Source organism: Ranitomeya variabilis, chromosome 3 (genome assembly GCF_051348905.1).
Source record: "Ranitomeya variabilis isolate aRanVar5 chromosome 3, aRanVar5.hap1, whole genome shotgun sequence".
Taxonomy (NCBI): Eukaryota; Metazoa; Chordata; class Amphibia; order Anura; family Dendrobatidae; genus Ranitomeya; species Ranitomeya variabilis.
In genome coordinates this window covers 265,065,055-265,090,123 of record NC_135234.1, presented here as the reverse complement: position 1 = coordinate 265,090,123, position 25,069 = coordinate 265,065,055, and the positions used below count along the sequence as shown (strand labels likewise).

Genomic DNA, 25,069 nt, shown 5'->3' with positions numbered 1-25,069 from the left:
TATTTTAATATGGCCAGAATGTGTTGTATACCTTGTGAGAGGAACAGCTAGAAGGACAGGCCAGCTGTTGTGGGTTAAGGCCTGGAGCCAAAGGTAGAGCTGTGGCTTTGTGGGCACCCTGGACAGTTAGAGGAGTGGGACTCAAGAGGTAATATGCAGATATTAGAAATAACCTTTTGACTGTAAGTGTGATCAATGAGTTGAACAGGCTGCCATCAGTTGTGGCGAGTTCACCTTCAATGGAAGTCTTCAAACAGAGGCTGGACAGACATCTGCCTGAGATGTTTTAGTGAATCATTCATTGAGCAGGGCATTGGACATGATGACTCGTGAGGTCCCTTTCAACTCTAACATTCTATGATTCTAAACCAAACCTGGAAGTGATGGTGAAAGAAGACCAGATTTGACAGGTCAAAGCACGGGTACCACTCAGAAGTGGGGTGTGGTTAGAGGAAAAGAAAGCTAGAAGTGAAGGATCCAAGATATTCATGTTGTGTTGTGGAACTGTTCTTTTCAAGCGATGTGTTGATACATGTGACCATTTTGCCTGTGCCTATTTGTAAGGCTGGTTTCACATTTGCGGTTGTGTCTACAGCGTTTCTGAGGCATACATCCGCATGTGTCTACATTGTAGACGCTGGTTCATGCATTTGCATGCGTTCGCCTGCGTTTGTTTATGGATGCATCTTTTCGCGGTGTGCGGTGGGGAGCGGCTAACGCACCATGTTGCAATTTTTGAGGCGGCAAATTACCATCAAATATGCGCAGGCATGCGGCGCATGCGGATGAGTGTGTTAAAAAACCACATTACTGCCTATGGGAACGCATGCGTATGCATGTATTTGCGTACGCATGCGTTTGTTGTGCTTGCGTATTTCGGACTGCGCATGTCCAGGAACTGATTTACACACCCATTGAGACATGCCATACTGGAAATATCGAATGCATGCGCATAAAAAGCGCAAACGCAGGCAAAAAACGCATGCAAACGTATGCAAACGCAGCGTTTTTTTCCCTCATGCGTAAGCTGATGCGGATAAAAAATGCTGCATTTTGCAGTTGCGGACAAGACGCTGCGGACTCAACCACTAATGTGAAACTAACCTAAAACAGAAGATTTGAAAAAAATGAGCTTCTACTTTATACTGTATATGATCTAACAAGTTCACAAGTAAAATTGTTTTATTTTCATAAAATGGACTGAGGTCTTCCTTATGCATCACATAAAGATGGGGTTCCCATGCCATCCTATAGTATGCAACCTGAGTGAGAAACAACTGAGTAAGTTAAAAACGCACACACACACAACAGAGAACCCTTATACTTGGTGTTTGGGGCCACAGCACTACATTTTGGCAAATGCGCTTAATTACATCTCTGGCTATAGAAAGACATAGAAAGAACTCTGCAACTTAAGTGAACACTTCTGTGAAAACTACACCCAGAGCTGTGCAGTTTCAGCAGCTAGCAGTACTGTAGTGTATAGAAATTTGTAAATATGCATAATAGCTCTTCTGTATGTTATTATTTTATCGTTTACTTTACAAGTATGGGGTTTGCTTTTGATTCTGTGTCAGAGTATTAACAGTTGCTTAGGCACTATAAAAACAGTTATGTGTATTCCTGTGTATACCAGATGCTATTGGAGTCATAGTCATAATTTGACATACAGTGTCAGATATTTTTTAAATAATATTTCTCTCTTTTTTTTTAAAGCAAGCTTGTCATTCATGTTGCCCTATTTGACTGCAGTGAATGATAGAGGAAGAAAGAATAGCTGAGAATCATGATATATACTGTAAGTTATTTTGATATACTCCACCTCCTTACATTACCTAGATGGGCTGGTTACAGCCTTCTACATCTACACACTGAAACAGGGAAAGGTGTCAATGAAGCTATGTGTGCTGCGTATGCAGAATGCTTTGGCCCCGATTCATTAAAGGGACTCTGTTAGCATAGAATGCTCAGTATAGGCACTCGGTGCATCATGGTGGGGCCAATCATTTATATGTGTAAGAAGATGGACCGATGCGGGCGTACCTTTCTTGCGCCGGTTCCGGAACTGTCGGGGCTGTCATGATTGTTGCCCTGAGGAAGGCTTTCTGACCTGGACCAACCTTTGCACTGTTCAACAGGGGGCGTGTCTGAGATAAAAGTGGCTGTGCGCGGGAAGAGAGCAGGAGACTTGGCGGGAAGACAGCACGCGTAGCAGGAAAAAGTTGGTGCTTGTTCCTTCGAGCAACGTGACAGCGCAAGCCCATGCTATAGATCCCCGACTGTCAACTACAGTGACTCTGAGCAGAGACCTGTAGTGTGCTCACTGGCTCCTGCATCCGAAAGTGCCGGACGCTCCGAGCCAGTTTTTGCTGCGCGTGGGCCGTCTGAGACAGACAGGGTGTCTTGCACAGAACTGTGTCCTACCTCACCCGTAGTGTTATGTCATGCTGAACCATGCTCGGGCATCATCATAGACTATTCTTAGTTCCTCACAGAGAATCCAGATCCAGGACCCCGCTCGAGATAGCGAGGACTCGTCGCCACCGTTAGGAGCGGTTTTGTGTACATTTTTATTGTGTGTTTTTTACATGACACTGACTTTCATCTCTTTTTTATATGTCATATTTTAAATAAAGCTGCTTTGCTTTTGATGTTTCCTACGGATTACATGCATTTTTACATCATTAAAGTGCTTTTTCCAGCAGGCGCGCCATATCTCTTTACTGTAGGACAAGACTTTATGGCCACATCCAGGCCTCGGAGGTAACTGTGCATCATTAGGTCACAACATTAACATAGGGACCTTATGATGAAAAGTGATCTCAGACACCTGGTCATGGACGGATGTCTTGGAGATATGGTGCATGACAGTGGAAAGAAGAGGACGGGAGAGCGAGCAGCACAGTGGCGGAAAAGATGAGCATTAGGTTTTTTTTTATTTAATACTCATTTCGTCATTTTAACTTCTTCATTCCATTGTTAGGCATGATGCATCTTCAGCCTCCTTAGTATGGACCAGGCGCCTTATATGATTGCAGTGACAATGTGACCTTATGATGCTAAGTGAGTTCCGGCCTGGACGTGGCCGGGAGCCTGACCTATCGTGAAGAGGTGAAAAAAAGAGGACTGGTTGGCATCCGGAGAGGTAAGAGGTGAGGTGAGCTTGTTTTTTATATGTTTTTTTTTAACACCCTATTTTTATAACTATTGGTCACATGCAAGTCAAATGTTTATTAGTTGGGAACTCCCTGTACAGTCAACTGGTGCTTCTTGGAGACAGAAATCTGACTTTTTAGAGTATCTCAAGCCCAACATCCAGGAATTGACATACCGCCTGTGCATACTTTTCCACTGTACATGGACTCAGAGGGAAAGGGACATCTATTGCTGCTTTACAGTAGTGTTATACACTTAGAAACTGGGTAGTACAGCTGAGCAAAAGAATAAAAAATGTAGGAATGGTGGAGTAGAAGGTCTGCTCCCTGACACTAAGTGTATTTGATATTCAAGCATGTTGTCAAGGGTAACACCCATTGGGGCTGAAGTCTAGCCTAAGCAGGGTTAACTGTAATGGCAGGCCAAGTTTGGGGAGGGAGAACTGAGAGTTAGTGTCAAGTTCAGGAAGTGATAGTTCAGTTGAGGACAGTAGTGTGAAGTGACAACAGCGGTCACATGCAATAAGCTGCTAAAACAATGTGAGTAGGGATGAGCGAGTAGTGAAATATTCAGACTCGCTATACTAGTAAAGAGTAGGTCTTAATACTCGGGTATTCATAACGAGTAGCGAGTCCAATGCAAATTAATGGGAAATGCGAGTAATTTTATGCTGGACCTTACAAAGCGGTCTGGGGTCTGAGGAAAAGGCTGAAATGGGTGCATGATTGTTTAAAAGCAGGCGGTAAAAAGCTGTGTGTTGGTTAACGCAGGAAAAAGCCTCCCATCATCATCACAAGGGGTTCACAATTCTAAAGGTTGGACTACTGTTCCTGTTGTTCCACTGCCACTGCACAATGTGCAGGAATAGTGTCTTCAAAAAATTAGCCCTAGGGGCTGTATCATGGTTGACGCAGGAAGGATGCCTCAAGACCCAGACAATTATGAAACTAGACTACTAGAATGGTAGTTCCAGTGCCCAATATGCAGGCATAGACATAGTGTTTCCAAAAATTAGCCCAAGGGGCATGATACCATGGTTGATGCAGGAAGGAGGTCTCATCACAATTGCCTCCAATGGGAAATATTAATGAATGGAACAATGTTTCTAGCTTGTTGACCATGAGGTACATGTGGCAGAAGCAGGAGTAGGATACACATGTAAGAAGAAGGAAAGGGGCTTGTTTGGGAAGGGATGGACATGATCACCAGTAGCATAAAAGAAGGTTTTGGGTGACTTTAGGTTGGGATGATGTCATCTGTAGGGCTTAAAAACTGTTGCGAAATCCAGTCCTTGTTAAATTTTATCAGTCAGCCTGACTTGCCGTACCTTCTTGAGAAGGTGGGCCATATTTGTGCCCATTTCTGCCATTTCTCTACCGCTCTTGCCGATCTTGCAGCACTTCAAAAGCAATTTAATTTGCCAAATCACCGGCTCATTTGCGACCTGCCCATACGCTGGAACTCAACATATCATATGTTGGCAAGGATTAGTGAGCAGCAGAGGGCATGTTCTGAATACCAGCTTAAACATGCCCTTCAGCCTGCGACTCAGCCAAACCACATAATAACTGCCGAGTGGGTGTGGATCGCTGACATTTGTGAGGTGCTTGATAACTTTGAGTACTGCACCTACCTCGTGAGTGGTGATCAGGCTATTGTCAGCGCTATCATCCCGATGCTATGTATGTTGAAAGAATCGCTGCATAATCTAAACATGGAATCTTTGAGTGCCCATCAGCAGGGTATGGAACAAGATTTCACACAGGGTATGTTTCGATAAACTTCTGAACCACTAGGTTCAGCACGTGAGCCATGCATTGCACGTGTACCAGCTTCCCGAGCTTTAATGCCACGACCAGGTTCCGCTCATTATCGCAGACTACCAGACTGGGTTTGATTTGCAGTGGGGAGAGTCACTGATTGGTCTGTTGTTTTATTTCTTGCCACAGCTCTGCTGAAATGTGTGGTGTTTGACCTAAACCGATCAGCTTCTGCAGAGCATGTTGCTGCTTTGCCGATGCGCTGCTGCAAAGCTCCCAAATTGGGAGTGTTGTGGAGGGTAATTCAGCATAGCATGAGGAGGCAGAGGAGGAGGAGGAGGAAGAGGGGAGACTTGACGTATATGATGAGGCGGAAAGCATGACTGAGGTTGGGCCCGCTGTATGCGGCGAGGGTAGGATATGTGATGTTCCAGTTTGTGACTTTGTCCCACCCTCCACCAGGTTCAGCTAGTGTGCCGTGACAGAAATGTATCATCCCTGTCCACAACTACTTGTCCACGTGTCTGTTGTTAGGTGGACCTTCCCGGTTTAGGTGATGGTGAGAGCACTCTGGCAAAAATAGTGCTGGCTGGGAACAGAGTATCATGGGGCAGCCACAGCCAAGAAATCATGGAAAGACTGTGTCCCCTCAAATCTAAACGGCAAAATCTCCATGGCTAGCAACTTGGCAATGTGCGCATTTATTATTTGTGCTTGTGGGTGCGTGGGTTGGTATTTACGTTTCCTTTCATAAATCTGGGGCACGGACAACTGGACGCTTGGCTTTGACAAACAAGTGGATGAAATTGTTGTGTCTTGTGTCTCTGCAACCGCAGCTTGTGAGCAGGAGGTATGAGCACCTGCTTCCTAGCCAGCAGATTGTGAAAGACGGATCACAGGCGACATGGCAGTGGTTTGACCCGCAGACACTGATTTGGTACCCTGCTGTTTCGCCCAACAACTAGGGTGCTTTGCTGCCATGTGTTTACATACACTGGTGGTGCTGTGGTTGCCTTTGCCCTGGCCTCTGCTCAGCTTCGTATGACAGATGCTACAGATGACAAGGTTTGGTTCAGAAGAACTATCCGAAAAAAAATTCCAGACAGAGAATGGACGCCCCCTTGCCTTGACTTGATGCACAGAGGGATTGTTCTTGGCAACCGTTGACACACATCGCACTCTGCTCAAACCAGTCACCCTTGGTGCCTTTGTTGGTGCTACGCTGTGAAGCTGTATTGGCTATGCGTACTAACGGTCCAAGTCAGATCAGTGAACTCATCATCCACCACCTCGTCATCCATGTCATCATCCTTCTGTGTTAATATTATCGGCTGGCCAGATGGCAACTGTGTCTCATCATCATCAGCCCCCACCTCTTGAGCCGGTATATCACCTGGCTGAAAGTGACTTTCTTCTGTCCGTGGATTTTCAAATACTGTATTTGGCCATGAACAGATGATACCTCTTCACGTTCCTCTTCAATGTTGCGCATTGAGAGGCCAGAGGCAACCAAAAGATCATATGTACCAAATAGATCATTGGAGTGGCCAATCATGGGGTCAAATGTTTCCTGTGACTGCTGAGGGAGGAAGGAAGTAGGAAAAGGTTGAGGATTGGATGACACAGCATTCTGTGTATCGACAGAAGACTGTATAGTCGTGGTGGATTTGGTGACAGTATCTGCTCTTGCTCTTTTGGCTTCCAGACACGTTTACATTCCAAACCGGGAATTTTTGCCAGAAACATAGATGCATCAACCTTCTTCTGTCTCTCAGACTTTATACCTTGTTGGGCACCACTAACAACCCCACGTCCAGGTCCCTGTCCCTGTCCCTTCATAACAGGCTTTTTGGGAATTTGGGATATTTGTGACATAGTTGTAGATGTTCAGATGCAGATATTGGGGAACAAGGAGCAGTTCGTGTTTTGTGGAAGGTAGCACTACAGCCTAGTACTGCTTTGTGTTTTACAAACAGGAGGACTGTCTGCAATTTAAAAAAAATTGGCCTGAGTTTAACGCTGAATATTTTGCTCGCCAGTCACCACAGAAGACAACATTGCTGGCTGCATGTCATTTGTACAGTAACGTGCATGCTATTCGGTGTGCAAACAGTACCATAAAGGCAAAAAAATTGAACTGAGTTTAAAGCCGAGTATTTTGCTCGCAAGTCACCACAGAAGACAATGGTGCTGGCTCTGCATCAGTTGTGCAGTAAAGTGCATGCTATTTGGTGTGCAAACAGCACCGTAAGGGCAAAAAAAATTGGCTTCAGTTTAACGCTGAATATTTTGCTTGCCAGTCACCACAGAAGACAGAGTCTGTGTCTCAGTTGTGCAGTACCGTGCATGCTTTTCGGTGTGCAAACAGCACCACAAGAGCAAAAAAATTGGCCTGCAGGGGTAAATGTGACCCCAAAAATAGCTAGGAAAACTGTCACTACTTCCTGACCTTATACAGTACTTTCAGCAAAAGCTGAGATATTAAGGTACTATTTATGTACTGTAACTCTCCTGCCTGTCTCCCTGTACTACTACAGTCACCTACTACTAGAATAGCTCTCACAAGAGCTTTTGTGTTTTTTTTACATGATTTCTGGACGATTTCCAAAAGCACAACTCTCCCTAGCAGCTGCTTACACTCTCCCTACGCTAGCACTTGCTGTGTTCCAGCAATGTGCAGAAAATGGCGCTGGCAGGGCTTGTATAGAGCCTATGAGTTATAGCCTACTATGATGACTCATCTATGATGCTGCGCAGCCAGCCAATCACAGTAATGCTGCCTACAACCAAGAAGGCTGTGGCATTACTGTGATTGGCTAATGCTGGGTGGGAGATACGAATATTGTGAGGCGAGTAGTGAAATACTCACTAGGATTCGAGTACCTCGAGTACCGCATTAGTCGCTGAGTACCGAATCCTAACGAATATACTCGCTCATCCATAAATGTGTGCCTAATACTTGGGGGAAGTTACTTGCCAAAATTACCCTTTCGCGTGATTCTGTGTGCCGGACTCGGGAACTTCAAGATGGATGTTGGGGCCCTTGAATGCACTTATCCTGTGAAGTTATAGGGAAAGATGGGCTCAAATTTTAAGAGGTAGGAGGTGATGCAATCCGTGTGCACTGCTAGTGGTGGAGAAGAATTCCTAGTGCTAGAGAAGTTAGCAAAACTGCCAGTTATCAAGTAACATTTTGATTGTTTTTACGAATTCTGCGTCCGCTGGATTGATTGCTGCCAAGGTTCCAGAAGAGGAAAACCTGGAGCCAATGGTGGCCTGTGGGCTAAAAATAAGTATGATGCACTCCACACACAGTAGCACACTGAGATGGGGACATGTGTTGTCTGTAGACTGCCGGAGCAAGTGGGAGCAGCAGCGCACCCATGTCTACCTCACTTGAGCACTTTACATTTGGCGTAGTCTGCAGGATGCGAGTTCCTCACATGAAGAAAGTGGGGAAGAGCAGATTCATGGCACAGATGGAAGAGCGCCAGAACACATGCTGCACAAGTTGCTGCCAGAAGCATGGATTCCAGGATGATGATGGCAGCAATGAAGAGAAGAAGAAACACTTCCCATCGTGGGAGTGGATGACGACCAAGAACATGAAAATGTGTCCATCTCCCACCAATGTCGACCTGGAGAAGGATGGGCCCAGTAAGTCAGAGTTCATCCTGGAATGGGAGATGCATTCCGGAGAAGGGCACGGGGGCACTTCATGGCATGGCCCACTGAGGGTAAGTTGGCACTGGAAGGAGGTGTGGCTGAAAGGGGGAGCCGCCAAGAGTGAAGTGTGACGCTGCGGTCACATCAGAAACTTGGCCAGGTAAGAGGTGGAGCCGGAGGCTCAGGAAGTGCATCACCAGAAGACAACCGATGCCATATTCCCTTCTGCACACGAGGAGCATGGTGGTGAACCTTCATAGGTAATGGTGCAAAACAGATGGAGCACAGGTGGGTCTCCTGACTGCCCAATGGATATAAGTGATGAGGAAGAAACGCCAGAAATTATCACCCTGGAGGCTGCAGAGTGAAGTAATCAGATGATGGGCGCTGCTGAGGGACTGGCACCCTTGCCACTGATGATGACTCAGTAGACGACCACACGACAGACGGATATGAGAGTTTTGATTCACTCAAGTTGTTGTGCTGGAGTTGAATACTTGAAGTTGAGACTCCCCTCACTCAGAGGGTGCAGGGTGAAAAGACCTCAGAGGGTGCAGGGTGAGAACAATGCTCTCGGGAGAGGAGGACGCACACACTCCAATGGGGCTGTTCCCGGTTCCGGCCCCAACCAGTGGGATCCATGAAGAGGTAAGGCCGACTAGGAAAAAGGCTCCTTACATTGATTGGTGGGGCATAGAGTGGGACATTCTCTATATCCGAACCAAGCGACAGCCCCCTGATTACTGTCCACAGTGCGTGACGGAACTTCTACCCAAGATGAATCTGTTGGCCAGCATAAAATGGACTGACCAGTATCTGAGGGTGTGGCTAGAGGGCTCCAACAGTGCCCAGCCGGAGTTTATAGAAAATGCCTAAACCTGGGGGTAAGTCACTGAATTTGATATCGAAAAAGGATATGGTTTAATAGAAGAAGAGTGGACAGGAGACAAGGTCTACGTGAGCCACGATGTGATGAAACATAAATATCTGCATCCAGGCGAGAGTGTGGAGTTTGTGAAATACAAGTGCAGATGGGGTTGGTATGCAGAGGCTCTGGTGCATCCTTAAATGAGGGAGGACATATTGGAAAGAGACCAGGAGGTCTTCAAGCGGAGAGCCCAGAGAGACGCCCGACAGAGGAGGGCTGAAGAGGCTCCCAAGGTATTTTTGCAAACGCCAAGGACCAAAGAATCCTGTGGGGAGAGGTTAACCACTGAAGAGTACTGGCTGGGTGTCATGCTGCTGCACTGCAGTAAAGTGCAACCTTCACCAGGGGGAGCTTGAGAGGGAAGTGAAACTGCACACACAGAGCAGCAGAAAAGACGCCACCAAGTGGCAAGAGAGGGGTCAGACAAATCGAGTCAAAAGCACGAGATTGCACAACAGTATAAAAGGATTAGACATGATGGATAGTCAGGATGTAGCAAGAGATCAATAAACCAGAATGGAAATATACGGTACAATAGGGACAAACAGTGACGGAGTCACTAGCAAAGGCAGGAGGTCAGAGCAAGAGAATCAAGCAGATAAACAGACAAACAGAGAAACGCTGGGAAAAGGGCAGACAGAGGGAGTTAACAGACACAGGACAAGTCAGGGTTCACAGTAGGACAAATCAAGAGCTACCAGCATGGTCAGGTTCACACGCCAAAGGCAGAACTATAGCTGACACTGCCAGCAGGATTCATGGAAGCTAAATAGCAAACCTGAACCCAGAATGAGGCAGAGCAAAGTTAACCCTTGACATGATCCACCTGGAAAAAGGACAGACAGGAATAAACCCTGGAACGGATCATGACATTGGGTCTGGAGAAGTCTGCCGAGATCCCCCAGAGGCCCGTGGACTGACTAGCTCTCCAAAAGAGTTGCAGCCATCCAGCTTGCTAAACTTGCAGGCTGGGGAGCCGATACTCACAAAGTCAGGGCCCAATGAGGATAAACAGGCCAGGTTGCCCAGAAGTTTAGGGTCACCAGTTGTGGCCCTACCCAGGAGGGCTGAGGGAGCATCACATCAGGAGAGGAGGACTCCTGCCCAACCAAGTTCGCAGATCAACCCTGCAAGTGGAGGAGACTGCCTTCCCCATTGCTTGGACTGCCTTCATGGAAGAGAGGGGGATGGCCCAGAAGAAGTCTTGAGAGAAGAGGTGACCTGGCACTCAATGTGCTCTGTTGCCAAATTGAAAGTTTCACAGGAAGCTGTCTCAAACCGGTCAGGTGAGATACCTGCAGAAAAATTCCTGTTGGGCGCAGACTGCTCCATTATAACAGAAGCACTGTTTCCTGGAGTTTTTGAAAGCTTGTTTTGTTAATTGTTTTGTTACCCTTGAGTCAAGTTTGTTTGCCACAAGTGTTTGTTCATTTTTCTTTTGTTGCGTCTTTTGATTAATAAAACTGTAAGGGTCTGATACCCTCAACAACAGAGACTGTGCATTTCCTGGAATGTGTTTTTTTTAAAGAAGTAGTGCTGTGTTGGTCCGTGGGCCCTTGTTGATTACATAGACGTGAACATTTTGCTTCCAGAGTCCTTACCAAGAAAGACCGATGCTGCTGAAAGTTTTAAAGTTTTGAAAAAGAAAAAATAATATGTGATGGGCTCACTAAATGAGTTGTTAAGATCTAAGGGCCAGACATAGATCTTCCTGAGAATCTGCCTCCAGAGCTTGTTTGAAATGAAAGAGGGTGTTACCAGTGTGAGACATGTAATGGCTGACTGTCCACACTCCTAATCTACATGTCTCAGACGTGTAATTTCCCCTTTCATTTAAAATAAATCTAGAGGCAGATTTTCATGCAGATCTTTGTCTGACCATACATCTTAACAGTTAATTTACATATTCAGAAAAACATGGATTTGTCAGAAATAAAGCATTGAATTGCACATATGAAGGTATCATTATATTTGTCTTTCCGTTACTTATATGTTGGTATAGATGGCTTAGGAAAGTTGAGTCTACTGACAGATTCCCTTTAAATGACGTGTCTCGTGTGTGACTGACTATTACTGTGCCTTGAAAGACTCTTTATTACCCATAAACATTTCCACATTTTTTCAAATTGAACCCACAAACCTAAATGTTTTTATTTGGAATTTATGTGATATCCCAACACAAAATATTAAGTATTTTTGAAAAGTAAAAGAAAAGATACTTGGTTTTATAAATACTTTAAAAATATAAGTCTGAAATTTGTGACATGCATTTGAATTCAGTCCCATTGAGTCAATACTTTGAAGGACCTTCTTTCGCTGCAATTACTGCTGCAAGTCTTTCGGGTATGTCTCTACCATCTTTGCACATCTTTAGACTTAAAGTTTTGCCCATTCTGCTTTGAAAACTAGCTCTAGCTCAGTGAGATTGAATGGAGAACATTTGTAAATAGCAATTTTCAAGGCTTATTACAGATTGTCAATGGGATTTAGGTCTGAACTGTGACAGCTCCATTCAAACAAACGAATATGCTGTGATCTAAACCATTTCGTTGCAGCTCTGGCAGTATGTTTGTGGTCTTTGTCCTGCTGCAAGGTGAACCTACAACCCAGTCTCAAGTCTTTTGCAACCTCCAACAGGTTTTCCTCCAGGATTGCTCTGTATTTAGTGCCATCCATCTTCCAATCAACTCTGACCAAGTTCCCTGTGCCTGCTGAAGAAAAATATCCACAGCTTGATGCTGTCCCCACCATGTTTGATGGTGGGGACAGTGTTTTCAGGGTGATTTGCAGTGTTAGTTTTCCACCACACATAGAGTTTTGCATTTACTTCTACTCTGGTGTCAAACTGCAAATGGGAATTCTTATGGTTTGCTTTAAGAAATGGCTTTATTCTTGCCACTCTTCTATAAAGATCATATTTGTGGAGTATATGATAGCTGTCATGTGGACAGATTCTCCCACCTGAGCTGTGAATCTCTGCAGTTTTTTCAAGGTTACAATGGGCCTCTTGGCTGCTTCTCTATTTAGTGCTCTCCTCGCTTGGGATGTCAGTTAGGTGGATGGCCATGTCTCGGTAGGTTTGCAGTTGTGCCATACTCCTTCCATTTTGGATGATGAACAGTACTCTGAGATCTCCAGAGCTTGGGTTATTTTGTTACCTAACTTTATTCTCCACAACCTAATCCCTGACCTATCTGGTGTGTTCCTTGGCTTTCTTGATGCTGTTTGAACTCTAATGTTCTCAAACAAATCTCTGAGGCCGTCAGAGAACAGCAGTAGTTATACTGAGAACAAATTTCACACTGGTAGACTCAATTTACTAATTATGTGACTTCTGGTGGCAAATAGTGACTCAGGATTTTATTTAGGGGCATCAGACTACAGGGGGGACTGAATACAAAGGCATGTCGCAAATTTCAGATTTACATTTTTTAAATAATTAGAAAAACAATTATTTTCTTTACATGTCACAGATAATTACTACTTTGTGTTAGTATATGACATAAAATCCTGTTGAAAAACATTTAGGTTTGTGGGTGTAGTGTGAAAAAAATGTGGCATGTGTCTTTCTGTATCCTTCTTGCCATAGAAAAGAGAGGAGCCCATACACATTTCTTGCACAGAGGCCCCACTTAAGAAACATTAGCAGTACTGACAATACAGTTTGTGCAAGACTTCATTTAATCAAGGGAAAGATAAGGGTTGACTTTCCTGCATGCCGTTGATTCAAGAAATCTCCATCACACAAACTATGTAAACTCCTAAACCTAGAGTACCATGTTTATGATTAATTATTTAGGACACACGCATGTAAAGAGGCATAATGCCTTTATTACATGTCATTGTTTACAAAGATTGTAATTACATTTAGGCAATACTCTATACATGAATTTTACATCATATTTCATAACTGCTAATGAATAACGTTTATCTGTACTAGAAACATTATATTTTTATATTTCAATTATTCAAACCCTCAAGCCAGATCAACAATTATTAGCTTGTGGATCAATATGAATGGAGTTTTAGAATTATTCCAGCATATGCACATTGACAAAGGATTGTCCTATAGAAATCAATATGATCTGTTGACTGATAAACTGTTTTTACAAAAGCGTATATAAAAAAAAGCAAGAAAACAATAAGCAAAACCCTAGTGGAGATGCCCAAATTAAATAAACAAAATGAGACGTGAAGATCTTGTGTTCATGTGTCCAAAACCACTATTTGCCATTTAGCTTTTCTTTTTTTACTGCATATCCGAACAAAAAGCAATGATTGGGCACTTTGTGAAACTCCTGCATGTTCTGTTTGCTATTTCTTACACAAATAAACTCTCATTTAACTTAGGAACATATGAAAAAAACCTGACTAGCAAATACAATTTATGCCTAAATACCTGGAGATGAACTGAACGAAGACTGGCAGGAAGGTGTACAGGTACATAATCCAGTTTGTTGTTTGAAAGATGTAGAAACTGCAGATGGGTAAGGTCCTGAAAAAGAAAAAAATAAACATTTTGATGACTAACGTTTAATATCAATACTATCAATGTACCCTTATTTCCAAGAGGCGTTAAGTTGCCAAACTGTTATTAAAATCTCCCAGAAGTGAGTGCTGTCAAGCGTTCCCTGTGTCCTAAAGTTCAACTTGAGAATCAGGATACATCATGGCAGCACCATGCTTCTGGTATAAACTTTATAAGAAATATACAGCTTGGTCTGATTTGAGTTCTGATGATGTGTGGGATCTGAGTCTAGGATCCATAAGGAGAGATCTGGTTGGAAATCTGTCTACAGTGGCATGTAAAAGTTTGGGCACCCCTGGTCAAAATTACTGTTATTGCGAACAGTTAAGCAAGTTTATGATGAAATGATCACTAAATGGCCTAAAGTTAAAGATTAGTGATGAGCGAGCACTAAAATGCTCGGGTGCTCATTGCTTGGGCAAATTGGAATACTCGGGTACTCGACCCGAGCAACGAGCCGAATGTAAGTCTATTGTAAACCCGAGAATTGTTACCGCGATCCCCCCCGGGGGTCCTTTTAAGGTCTAAAAATGTCTGAAAATGATGGAAACACTGCTCAAATGACATTGGGCACATCATGGGGATCGGGAGCATTTCTGACTCCAAAGTCACAGCTGTAAGCAATGTTGTCAGAGTTTCACACCATTTTTACAGGTGCACCAAAAAATAATAATAATAATAATAATCTTTATATAGCGCTAACATATTCCGCAGCGCTTTACAGGTTTGCACACATTATCATCGCTGTCCTCGTTGGGGCTCACAATCTAAATTCCCTATCAGTATGTCTTTGGAATGTGGGAGGAAACCGGAGTACCCGGAGGAAACCCACACAAACATGGAGAGAACATACAAACTCTTTGCAGATGTTGTCCTTGGTGGGGTTTGAACCCATGACTCCAGCGCTGAAAGGCTGCTGTGTTAACCACTACGCCACCGCAAAAACATACAAAAAATGAAACCAAAATGGATATTGCTGAGAAATATGTGAAAGTACATCCTTTCCAGGGAACAGACTTGTATATAAGGCAAAATAATTAACCCCAGACCAAAATGTTCTTACACCACTTGGGCTATGTTCACACGCAGCGTTTTTTATGCGTTTTTCAACTTTAACATTGCTTTCAACCAATTTAAAAGGATTCACTGGGAAATGTCATTGTAACATTTAACAACCCTAGCTGGCCATGTGGTGTGTGACACATAGGGAGACACATCTTGTTTCATTTATGAAAGAGGGACTCAGTCTTAAAGTCTCAAAGCCTATTTTTAGAGGGGCATCAGGTGGCATTAATATTCTTAAAGGGCCATTATTAAACAGTGGGTCTAATATGCTGTTATTGCCTATGAAGTGAGAGGCTGGGCTGCCAACAATTACAACGCTCCCCAATACCCCTTTGACGAGAGGTACAGGAGGGCTTCCTGAAAAAATGTTGCATTGAATGCAAGGCCTGCCCTGCTATCAAGTTATATGCACGCCAATAAACCTTTAAACCCAGGTACTGGATGGACACAGGAAAACCCACTTCACATTCTTCAGTTGGTCCTGCCATACTGTTTCCTTATGCATTGAATGCAAGTTCCGCCTTGACCCAAATTTGCACGCACCCCAATCCCCTTTGGAAGAAACATGGAGGAGGGCCTCATAAAAAAACTGTCCCATTACAAGAGAGTGAGTCTCCCAGACTTGTTATGCCCATACACTAAGTGTATGGGCAGACAAAGATTTCCGCATGGGGGATATATTTGTAAAAAAAATATTTAATTGGGATCACAGACACCCTTTCCAAAAAATTGACTGTCTGTAGCAGCACGGAACACATGAACCCTGGTGATCTAGTGGTGGAAAATGATGAGAGGTGGAGGAAGGCTTCATTAAAAACTAGGTTCGGTAATAAGAAGCGGGTCTACTAGGCTTGTAACGACCATACACGAAGTGCATGAGCTGAGAAACATTTCATAATGGGGGGTATCTTTTTTAAAAATCATTTATGGACATTTGGCAAAAATTGTACTGCCTGTAGCATCACAGAACATGTTAAGCGTGGTGATCTAGTGGTGGAGAATGAGGAGACATTGCGGAAGGCCTCATTAAAAACTAGGCCCAATGTAAAGGAGTGTGTCTCCTAGACATGTAATGGTCATACACGCAGTGCATGGGCTAACAAACATTTCCCCCATGGGGGGTGCATTTTTTAAAAATATACTATGGACATCATAGACACCCTTGCCAAAAAATTGACTGTCTGTAGCAGCACAGAACACGTGAACCCTGGTGATCTAGTGGTGGAAAATGATGAGAGGTGGAGGAAGGCTTCATTAAAAACTAGGTTCAGTAATAAGAAGCGGGTCTACTAGGCTTGTAACGACCATACAGGAAGTGCATGAGCTGAGAAACATTTCACAATGGGAGGTATCTTTTTTAAAAATCATTTATGGACATTTGGCAAAAATTGTACTGCCTGTAGCATCACAGAACATGTTAAGCGTGGTGATCTAGTGGTGGAGAATGAGGAGACATTGCGGAAGGCCTCATTAAAAACTAGCCCCAATGTAAAGGAGTGTGTCTCCTAGACTTGTAATGCCCATACACGCAGTGCATGGGCTGACAAACATTTCCCCATGGGGGTAAATTTTTGAAAAATATACTATGGGCATCATAGACACCCTTGCCAAAAAATTGACTGTCAGTAGCAGCACAGAAGACGTTAAGCCTGGTGATCTAGTGGTGGAGAATGAGAAGACATTGCTGAAGGCCTCATTAAAAACTAGGCCCAATGTAAAGGAGTGTGTCTCCTAGACTTGTAATGCCCATACACGCAGTGCATGGGCTGACAAACATTTCGCCAAGGGGGGTACATATTAAAAAAATATACTATGGGCATCATAGACACCCTTGCCAAAAAATTGACTGTCTGTAGCAGCACAGAAGACGTTAAGACTGGTGATCTAGTGGTGGAGACTGAGAAGACATTTGTAAAGGCCTCATTTAAAACTAGGCCCAATGTAAAGGAGTGTGTCTCCTAGACTTGTAATGCCCATACACGCAGTGCATGGGCTGACAAACATTTCCCCAAGGGGGGTACATTTTTAAAAATATACTATGGGCATCATAGACACCCTTGCCAAAAAAATTGACTGTCTGCAGCAGCACTGAAGATGTTAAGCCTTGTGATCTAGTGGTGGAGAATGAGGAGACATTGCTGAAGGCCTCATTAAAAACTAGGCCCAATGTAAAGGAGTGTGTCTCCTAGACTTGTAATGCCCATACACGCAGTACATGGGCTGACAAACATTTCCCCAAGGGGGGTAAATTTTTTTTAAAATATACCATCATAGACACCCTTGCCAAAAAATTGACTGTCTGTAGCAGCACAGAAGATGTTAAGCCTGGTGATCTAGTGGTGGAGAATGATCAGACATAAAGATAAATCATAATGAAATCAAACAAATAAATAAAAAATGTGAATCCACCAATGAAAGTAAATAACAAAAGGGAGGGGCGAACACAGGTTCATAGCTTTGAAGCCAGAATGTGTCCAACGTGATATCTTTGTCCGTAGCAACAGCTCAGAGACAGTGCTATAAATATAAATATAACATAAAAGTCTTTGAATAATTTTCTACTGTAGAGAGGTATACATTACCTCATTAGAGGACTGTCCAGAGATAGGGAAAATGGAAAATATAAGAATAAATGGGAATAATAGACGTACATCTCTTTTTTATGACATTTCCCCCTGTGGGCGTAACATTTGTTTTGGTTTCCAATTAGTAACGGGCATCATTAAAACACCCTTCCACAAAAAAAATTGTGACTTTGGCATCACGGAATCCGTTTACCCTGGTGTTCTACTGGTTGTGGATGATGAGGATGAGGATCCAGAGGAGGATAACAACAAACAGACCAAATCTGGAAGCGTATATCTATGTGTGGTTGTGAAGAGGTGCATGAGAATACACCTCCCCACAAAAGAGAATGTGTTAGAGGTTTTGTTTCGCTGTTTTCACTTGGAGGAGTACAGAAGTCTTTCCCAATCCAGCTCTTGATCTTTTTCATAAGAGTCAGCCTGTCAGCATTTTCAGTTGACAGGTGGATGTGCTTATCTGTTATAATTCCACCAGCGGCACTAAAAACCCGCTCTGACAGAACGCTAGCAGCAGGGCAGGCCAGGACCTCCAAGGCATAGAGAGCCAGTTCATGCCACGTGTCCAGCTTGGATACCCAATAATTAAAAGGCACAGAGGTACTCCCTCAGCATCTTCCCAAACATTGCACTTCTTGTGACAGCACCCCTTGCCTCTGTGCTGGCATGATGGGAGGGTCTGAGAAAACTGACCCAGAACTTTGCCATTGTTCCCTTGCCTGAGCTGAATTGTACTTCTGTCTCTCTTGCATGGACTCCTTGTTTGAACAACAAATTCTGATGTCTGCTGCCAGCGTTCTCACATGGGAATTTTCTAAGTAATTCCGCTACAAGGGCCCTCTGGTACTGCAACATTTTAAGTACAACCACTCTGCCTCTGGCAGAAGAGATTGAAAGTTCTCCTTGTAGCGTGGGTCTAGAAGTGTCACCAACTAGTAATAAGTGGCAGCAAAAAAATGTATAATGTGAGGGTCATGAGAAACGCAGCGTAACATAAAATCAGCCATGCGTGCCAGACTGCTAACAGGCAAGACTTCTGTGTCCTCACCAACAGGACTCCTGAGGTCTTATGTGTGGAGTCTGAATTGAATATCGACGGCCTTGTTGATGTTGGTAGTCAACAACTGCCCTCTTCTGCTCACAAATACTTTCCAACATATGCAGTGTAGAGTTCCAGCGTGTTGGGGTCATCACACACCAGTAGGTGAGCCAGAAGCTGCAAACGCTGCTGAAGCACGGCAATTGCGGCAGAAGCTGTAGCTGACTTTCTAAAATGGGCAGACAGACGGCGTACTTTCACTAGCAGATCCGGCAGCTCCGGGTAGCTTTTCAGAAAACGTTGAACCATGAGGTTAAGCACATGGGCCAAGCAAGGTACGTGTGTGAGCTCACCTTGCCTCAGAGCTGTCACCAGGTTCTGGCCATTGTCACACACGACCATGCCTGGCTGTAGGTTCAGCGGTGTCATCCAAATATCTGAATCCTCTTTCAGCGCTGTCCACAACTCTTCTGCATTGTGCTGTTTGTCACCTATGCAGATTAGCTTCAGCACAGCCTGTTGCCGCTTGGCTGAGGCAGTGCTGCAGTGCTTCCAGCTTCTGATTGATGTGTTGATTTCAGAGATGGAGGCTGAAGAGGTGCAGGAGCTGTAGACTGTGGGGGCAACCCTGACTGACTTAGAGCCCGCAATCCTCTGTGTGGGGAGGATGTGTTCCATCCCAGTGTCTGACTGGGTCTTGGCTTCCACTATGTTAACCCAGTGTGCCATCAGTGAGATGTTCCATCCTTGGCCACAAGCACTTGTCTACGTGTCCGTGATTAGGTGGACTTTCCCAGTTACATCATTGTTGAGGGTACGGGTAATGTTGTGAGACACATGCTGGTGTATTGCCGATATGGCACACCGGGAGAAATAGTGGCAACTGGGGACCGAGTACCTTGGGATGGCCGCCGCCATCAGGTTGTGCAAAGCTTCTGTCTCAAAGAGCCTAGAAGGTAGCATTTCGAGCGCAAGCAGAAGAGACATGTTAGAATATAGAACTGTGGCCTGTGCGGCGTTGGCTGGGTATTTCTGATTGCATTCCAATGACTGGGGTATAGACAACTGAAGGCTGTGCTGGGACAAGGACGTGGACGGGCTTGATGCTGGTGCTGCTTGACTGTGGGCAACAGGTCCAGGGCTAGAGGCATCTTCACATGCTCGGTGGACTGGGGATTGGCTTCTATGCAAAACAGTGGAAGAAGCAGTGGTGTCACCTGCAGGCAATGTTCCTGGAGCCTGGGGGTCGGCCCACAAAGTCGGGTGCTCTGCTGCCATGTGACTGATCATGCTGGTGGTGGTAAGGCTGTAAGTTTTGCTACCCCTGCTGATGTGGGCATGGCAGGTGCTGCAAATGGCCTGTTTGGGGTTATCGACAGAGTCTTTAAAAAATAACCAGACTCGGGAAGATCTAACAGTTGGAATGGCAACTTCACTTATGTTGGTGTTACAGGGAACAGATGCCCTCTATCTGTGGCCACCACACTGCTCTTCCTGCCTGTTGAGGTGATATGCCTCCTTCCTCTCATGTGTACTGCTGTCCTCACTCTGCATTTTTGTTTGGAAAAATTGAAAAAAAAAAAAAAAAAAAAAGGAGACCAAGGCTAGCAGACAGAACTATGAAACTTATGCCTGCGAAGCTACGATTTTTACACCACAGATACAACAGGCCTCAGCCTGACATACCAGACAGTAAATTTTTTTGGGGGGGGGTTTGGAGAATTTTTAAAATAACCAAAAAAGAGTAGAACAAGGCTAGCAGACAGAACTATGAAACTTACGCCTGCGAAGCTACGGTTTTTCCACCACAGATACAAAAGGACTCAGCCTGACATAACAGACTGTATACATTTTGGGTGGGTTTAGGAGAATTTTTAAAATAACAAAAAAAGAGTGAAACAAGGCTCGCTGACAGAACTATGAAACTTATGCCTGCGAAGCTACAATTTTTACACCACAGATACAACAGGCCTCAGCCTGACATAACAGACAGTATAATTTTTGGGGCGTGTTTTAGAGAATTTTTAAAATAACAAAAAATGAGTGGAACAAGGCCAGCAGACAGAACTATGAAACTCATGCCTGCGAAGCTACAATTTTTCCACCACAGATACACCAGGCCTCAGCCTGACATAACAGACTGTATACGTTTTTTTTTTTGGGGGGGGAAGTTAGGTTGAAGAATGTTTAAAATAACAAAAAAAGAGTGGAACAAGGGTAGCAGACAGAACTATGAAACTTATGCCTGCAAAGCTACAATTTTTACACCACAGATATAACAGGCCTAAGCCTGATATAACAGACTGTATAATTTTTTTGGGGGGTTGGAGAACTTTTCAAATAACAAAATAAGAGTGGAACAAGGCTAGCAAACAGAACTATGAAACTTAAGTCTGCGAAGCTACGATTTCTCCACCACAGATACACCAGGCCTCAGCCTGACATAACAGACTGTATAATTTTTTTGGGGGGGTTTTGGAGAATTTTTAAAAAAACAAAAAAAGGGTGGTAGAAGGCTAGCAGACAGAACTATGAAACTTATGCCTGCGAAGCTACGATTATTCCACCACAGATACAACAGGCCTCAGCCTGACATAACAGACTGCATAATTTTTTTTTGGGGGGGGGGTTTGGAGAATTTTTAAAATAACAAAAAAAGAGTGGAACAAGGCTAGCACACAGAACTATGAAACTTATGCATGCGAAGCTACTATTTTTCCACTACCGATACACCAGCCGTCAGCCTCAGATAACAGACTGATGTAAATGTGGCCTTGATTTTTTGGGCACAACTAAATTGTGTCAATAAGTTGGCTATGACACACACAAACAAAAAAAAATTTTTTGGCACACTCACATCTGGTGTCTGGGTCAAAAAACAAAAATGGTAGATTTGCACGTTCTTAGATTTCAATAATATGGCTGTAGTAGGCAGCGTGAACAGGCAAATAAATGTTAAAATAAGGGGGCTATGGATTGCTTTAGAATAAAAGGAGCAGGCATCAGGTGAAGAAAAAAAAAAGCCACAGAAAAACTGCAGCTAGATATATATTAAATAAGCAGCAGCAGACAGTAATAGAGCTTTTGGAGATATGCAGTGACAGCTATGTACTCACTTAAAGTGCCTGCAGGCCTTGCAGTGATGTGGATATGCGCACATAGACTCCCCTGCCTACCTAGTGCTGCAATCTCTGGACCCCTGAATTAGCCCTAAAAAGGACTGTTGGTTTCTCAGGAGATGTGGACTGAACAGTTGCAGACCTACACTAACAGTTAGGGCTCCTTCTCACTTGCGAGAAATTCGTCCGAGTCTCGCAGGTTAAAACCCTGCTCTGGCGCCGGCACTCCAGAGCGCAGCGTGCAGCCGCACAGCAATACATGGAGCTGCACGCTCCGCTCTGGCGTGCCGGCGCCAGAGCAGAGTTTTAACCTGCGAGACTCGGATGTATTTCTCGCAAGTGAGAAGACGCCCTTAAAAGCACGATTCTGACCCTATCTCAGCAGCAGCTCTCCCTACACTCGCTAAGTCCATAGCAGAATGTGGCGAGCGGGGCGGTGCCTGGTCTCTTATAGACCTGATGATGCTGTGTGGCCAGCCAATCACAGTAATACCACAACAAAGATGGCTGCAGTATTACAGTGCATGGCTGACAATCCCTGCTGTAATTGGTGCTCTAAAGAGCGCCAGAATTGCAGGGCGGAGACCCGAGCTTCCGCCGAATAATCCCAGAAATACTTGGTGCTCGCCGAGTACACCGAGCATAATGATACTCGGGTGAGTAACGAGTAGCGGCGAGCATGGATCGCCCCCAAAGGCCGTGGGGTACTCGGTACCGGGTCCTTCGGTTCACAGGGGAATGTCACGGTGGCTGACCCGGTCCGTGGCCCTGGGACATCCATGTAAAAGGGAAAGGTCTTTAAGGGGAATGTTCGTGACGCCACCTGTGGTATTCAGTCAGGGTGACTGACGCTGCTTTAAGGCGTCCGCTGGGGTGATGTTATGGCAGCTAGATGGCATACCTTCCCACAGGTGAAGTATATCCCCAGGGCTTCCCGATGTGTAGATGGTGGATGGTGCGAGGCACAGAGAAGAACAAGGACACAAGGTTGCAGTCTCTTTACCTTTACTGAAGACTTCAGCATCCACAGTCCAGGGCACCAGATCACAGGGCAGGCAGAGTCCAGCCGGTTTGGAGGCAAGTCCAGAGTTCCCTTATCCAGGTGGAAATCAGTAGCCTTTCTTTGCGCTGCGGTGGTGTAGTCCCTTACTACCTAAGGCTTCACATAAGGGTCTCACAGGTGTGGTGTTTCGTTCTCTCTGTCCCCCATATAGGATAGGACCCATATGACTGGTGACTTGAGCCTGTTTATAGGGTCTCTTAGATAACACGGCTCTGTAGGTGTCACCGTGCCTCCTGGGTGTAGGTGCAGACAGGTAACCTGCAATTAGCTGTCCTGCCGGTCTCTGAAATAAGGCGTAGAGGTCCTTACTCCCGCGGTTCTGGCTACTGGGATGTTGTGCCTCAGAAGGAGACAGCTTGAGCGGGGCTGGTCCCCTTCTGGTATCCTCTCTTTTGCTTCGACTTCCTTCACGCTCGCTGCAATACAATTCTGCCTTTCAATGTCTCTTTCTGGGAGCTGCAGCTCTGAGGGCATGCACAGCTCCTTTAACCCTCCATCCTCCTCAGACTCTGGTCTGGAATGTTCTAACTTCTACAGACTACTAGTTATATATATATGGGGAGTGACCTAATAAATAGGAGCAAAAGCTCCCCCTGGTGGTCTGGAGTGTGAAATGTGGTGCATGTTTGTGATACCTGGATGCAGTTATCCTTTTTTGCCTCCAAACGTAGCATCACTCTCCCCGAGAGGAAAGCAATACCACTGCTACGACCAGGACCCTGGGGCACCACAAGCAGGTTCGCTCATCACTATTAACCCCTTAACGATCGCAGATACGCCTTTTAACGTGGCAGTTAAGGGTACTTAAACCACAGCGCCGTTAATTAATGGCGCTGTGGAAAAAGTGTATAGCACCCCCCAGAGTTGGATTTTCTCTGAGGTCTCGGTTGCCCGGGGTAGCCAAGACCCCAGAGAACATGATTAGGGTCAGTTTTTACCCACCCCCGGGTTGCGATTTTGGCGGCCACAAAAAAAAAAGCGATTTCCCATTTAATTTCTCTCTCCTCAGATGTGATCGCACATCAGAGGACAGAGAAATAGGGTCCCCGATAGCCCCCGATACTCACCCGTCTCCCCTGATGCTCCGCGTGACTCCTGAAGGGTGCCGCCATCTTTTTCTGGGAAAAAAATGGCAGGCGCATGCGCAGTGCACCCACCGGCCTGCACCTGGCAGATCTTTGGGGTCTTGGCTGCCGGGGGTAGCGGAGACCCCAAAGAACATGATCGGGGTCGGTTTTTACCGACCCCTGTTTTGCGATCGCCGGTAATTAACCGTTTATCGGCGACCGCATAAAGAAAAAAAGAAAAAGCGGCGTGTCATTCTCTTTCTTCTGATGTGATTGCACATCAGAGGACAGAGAAATAGGGGGAATCGGAGACCCTGTCATACTTACCAGTGTCCCTGGGTCCTCCTGCGTTCTTTCCTGGCCACCGGCTTCTTTCTCTGGGAAAAAAATGGCGGGTGCATGCGCAGTGCGCCCGCCGTGATGTGCCGACCGGCAGAGGAAGATTCTTCCTCTTGTTTTATTTTGGTCACTGTAAGATCCTATCACAGTGATCAACATAAAAAAGTAAATACCCCCCTATCACCTCCTTAGTAAGGAAAAATGATAAAATAAAAAAATGTATGTATTTCTATTTTCCAATTAGGGTTAGGGCTAGGGTTAGGGTTATGGCTAGGGTTAGTGCTAGGGTTAGGGCTTGGGTTAGGGTTAGGGTTGGGGCTAAAGTTAGGGTTAGGGTTAGGGCTAGGGTTAGGGTTGGTGTAAAGTTAGGGTTAGGGATGGGGCTAATGTTAGGGCTAGGGTTAGGGTTGGCCCTAAAGTTAGGGTTAGGGTTAAAGCTAGGGTTAGGTTTAGGGCTAGGGTTGGTGCTAAAGTTAGGGTTAGGGTTGGGGCTAGGGATAGGGTTGGTGCTAAAGTTAGAATTAGGGCTAGGGTTAGGGCTAGGGTTGGGGCTAAAGTTAGGGTTGGGGATAAAGTTAGGGTTAAGGTTGGGATTAGGGTTTGGATTAGAGTTAGGGTTGGTATTAGGGTTAAGGTTGGCATTAAGGTACCTTCACACTAAACGATATCGCTAGCGATCCGTGACGTTGCAGCATCCTGGCTAGCGATATCGTTGTGTTTGACAGGCAGCAGCGATCAGGATCCTGCTGTGATATCG

At 45.0% G+C, this 25,069-nt stretch overlaps 1 protein-coding gene across 1 annotated transcript in view; it reads right to left on the bottom strand.

Moving 5' to 3' along the window:
• Window positions 1-25,069, bottom strand: part of OPTC (opticin) — an 809,828-nt gene that overhangs the window by 47,772 nt on the left and 736,987 nt on the right. The window contains exon 6 of the mRNA XM_077295433.1: window positions 13,910-14,005. Within this exon, the coding sequence (XP_077151548.1) occupies window positions 13,910-14,005 (96 nt within the window). The remainder of the gene's footprint in view (window positions 1-13,909; window positions 14,006-25,069) is intronic.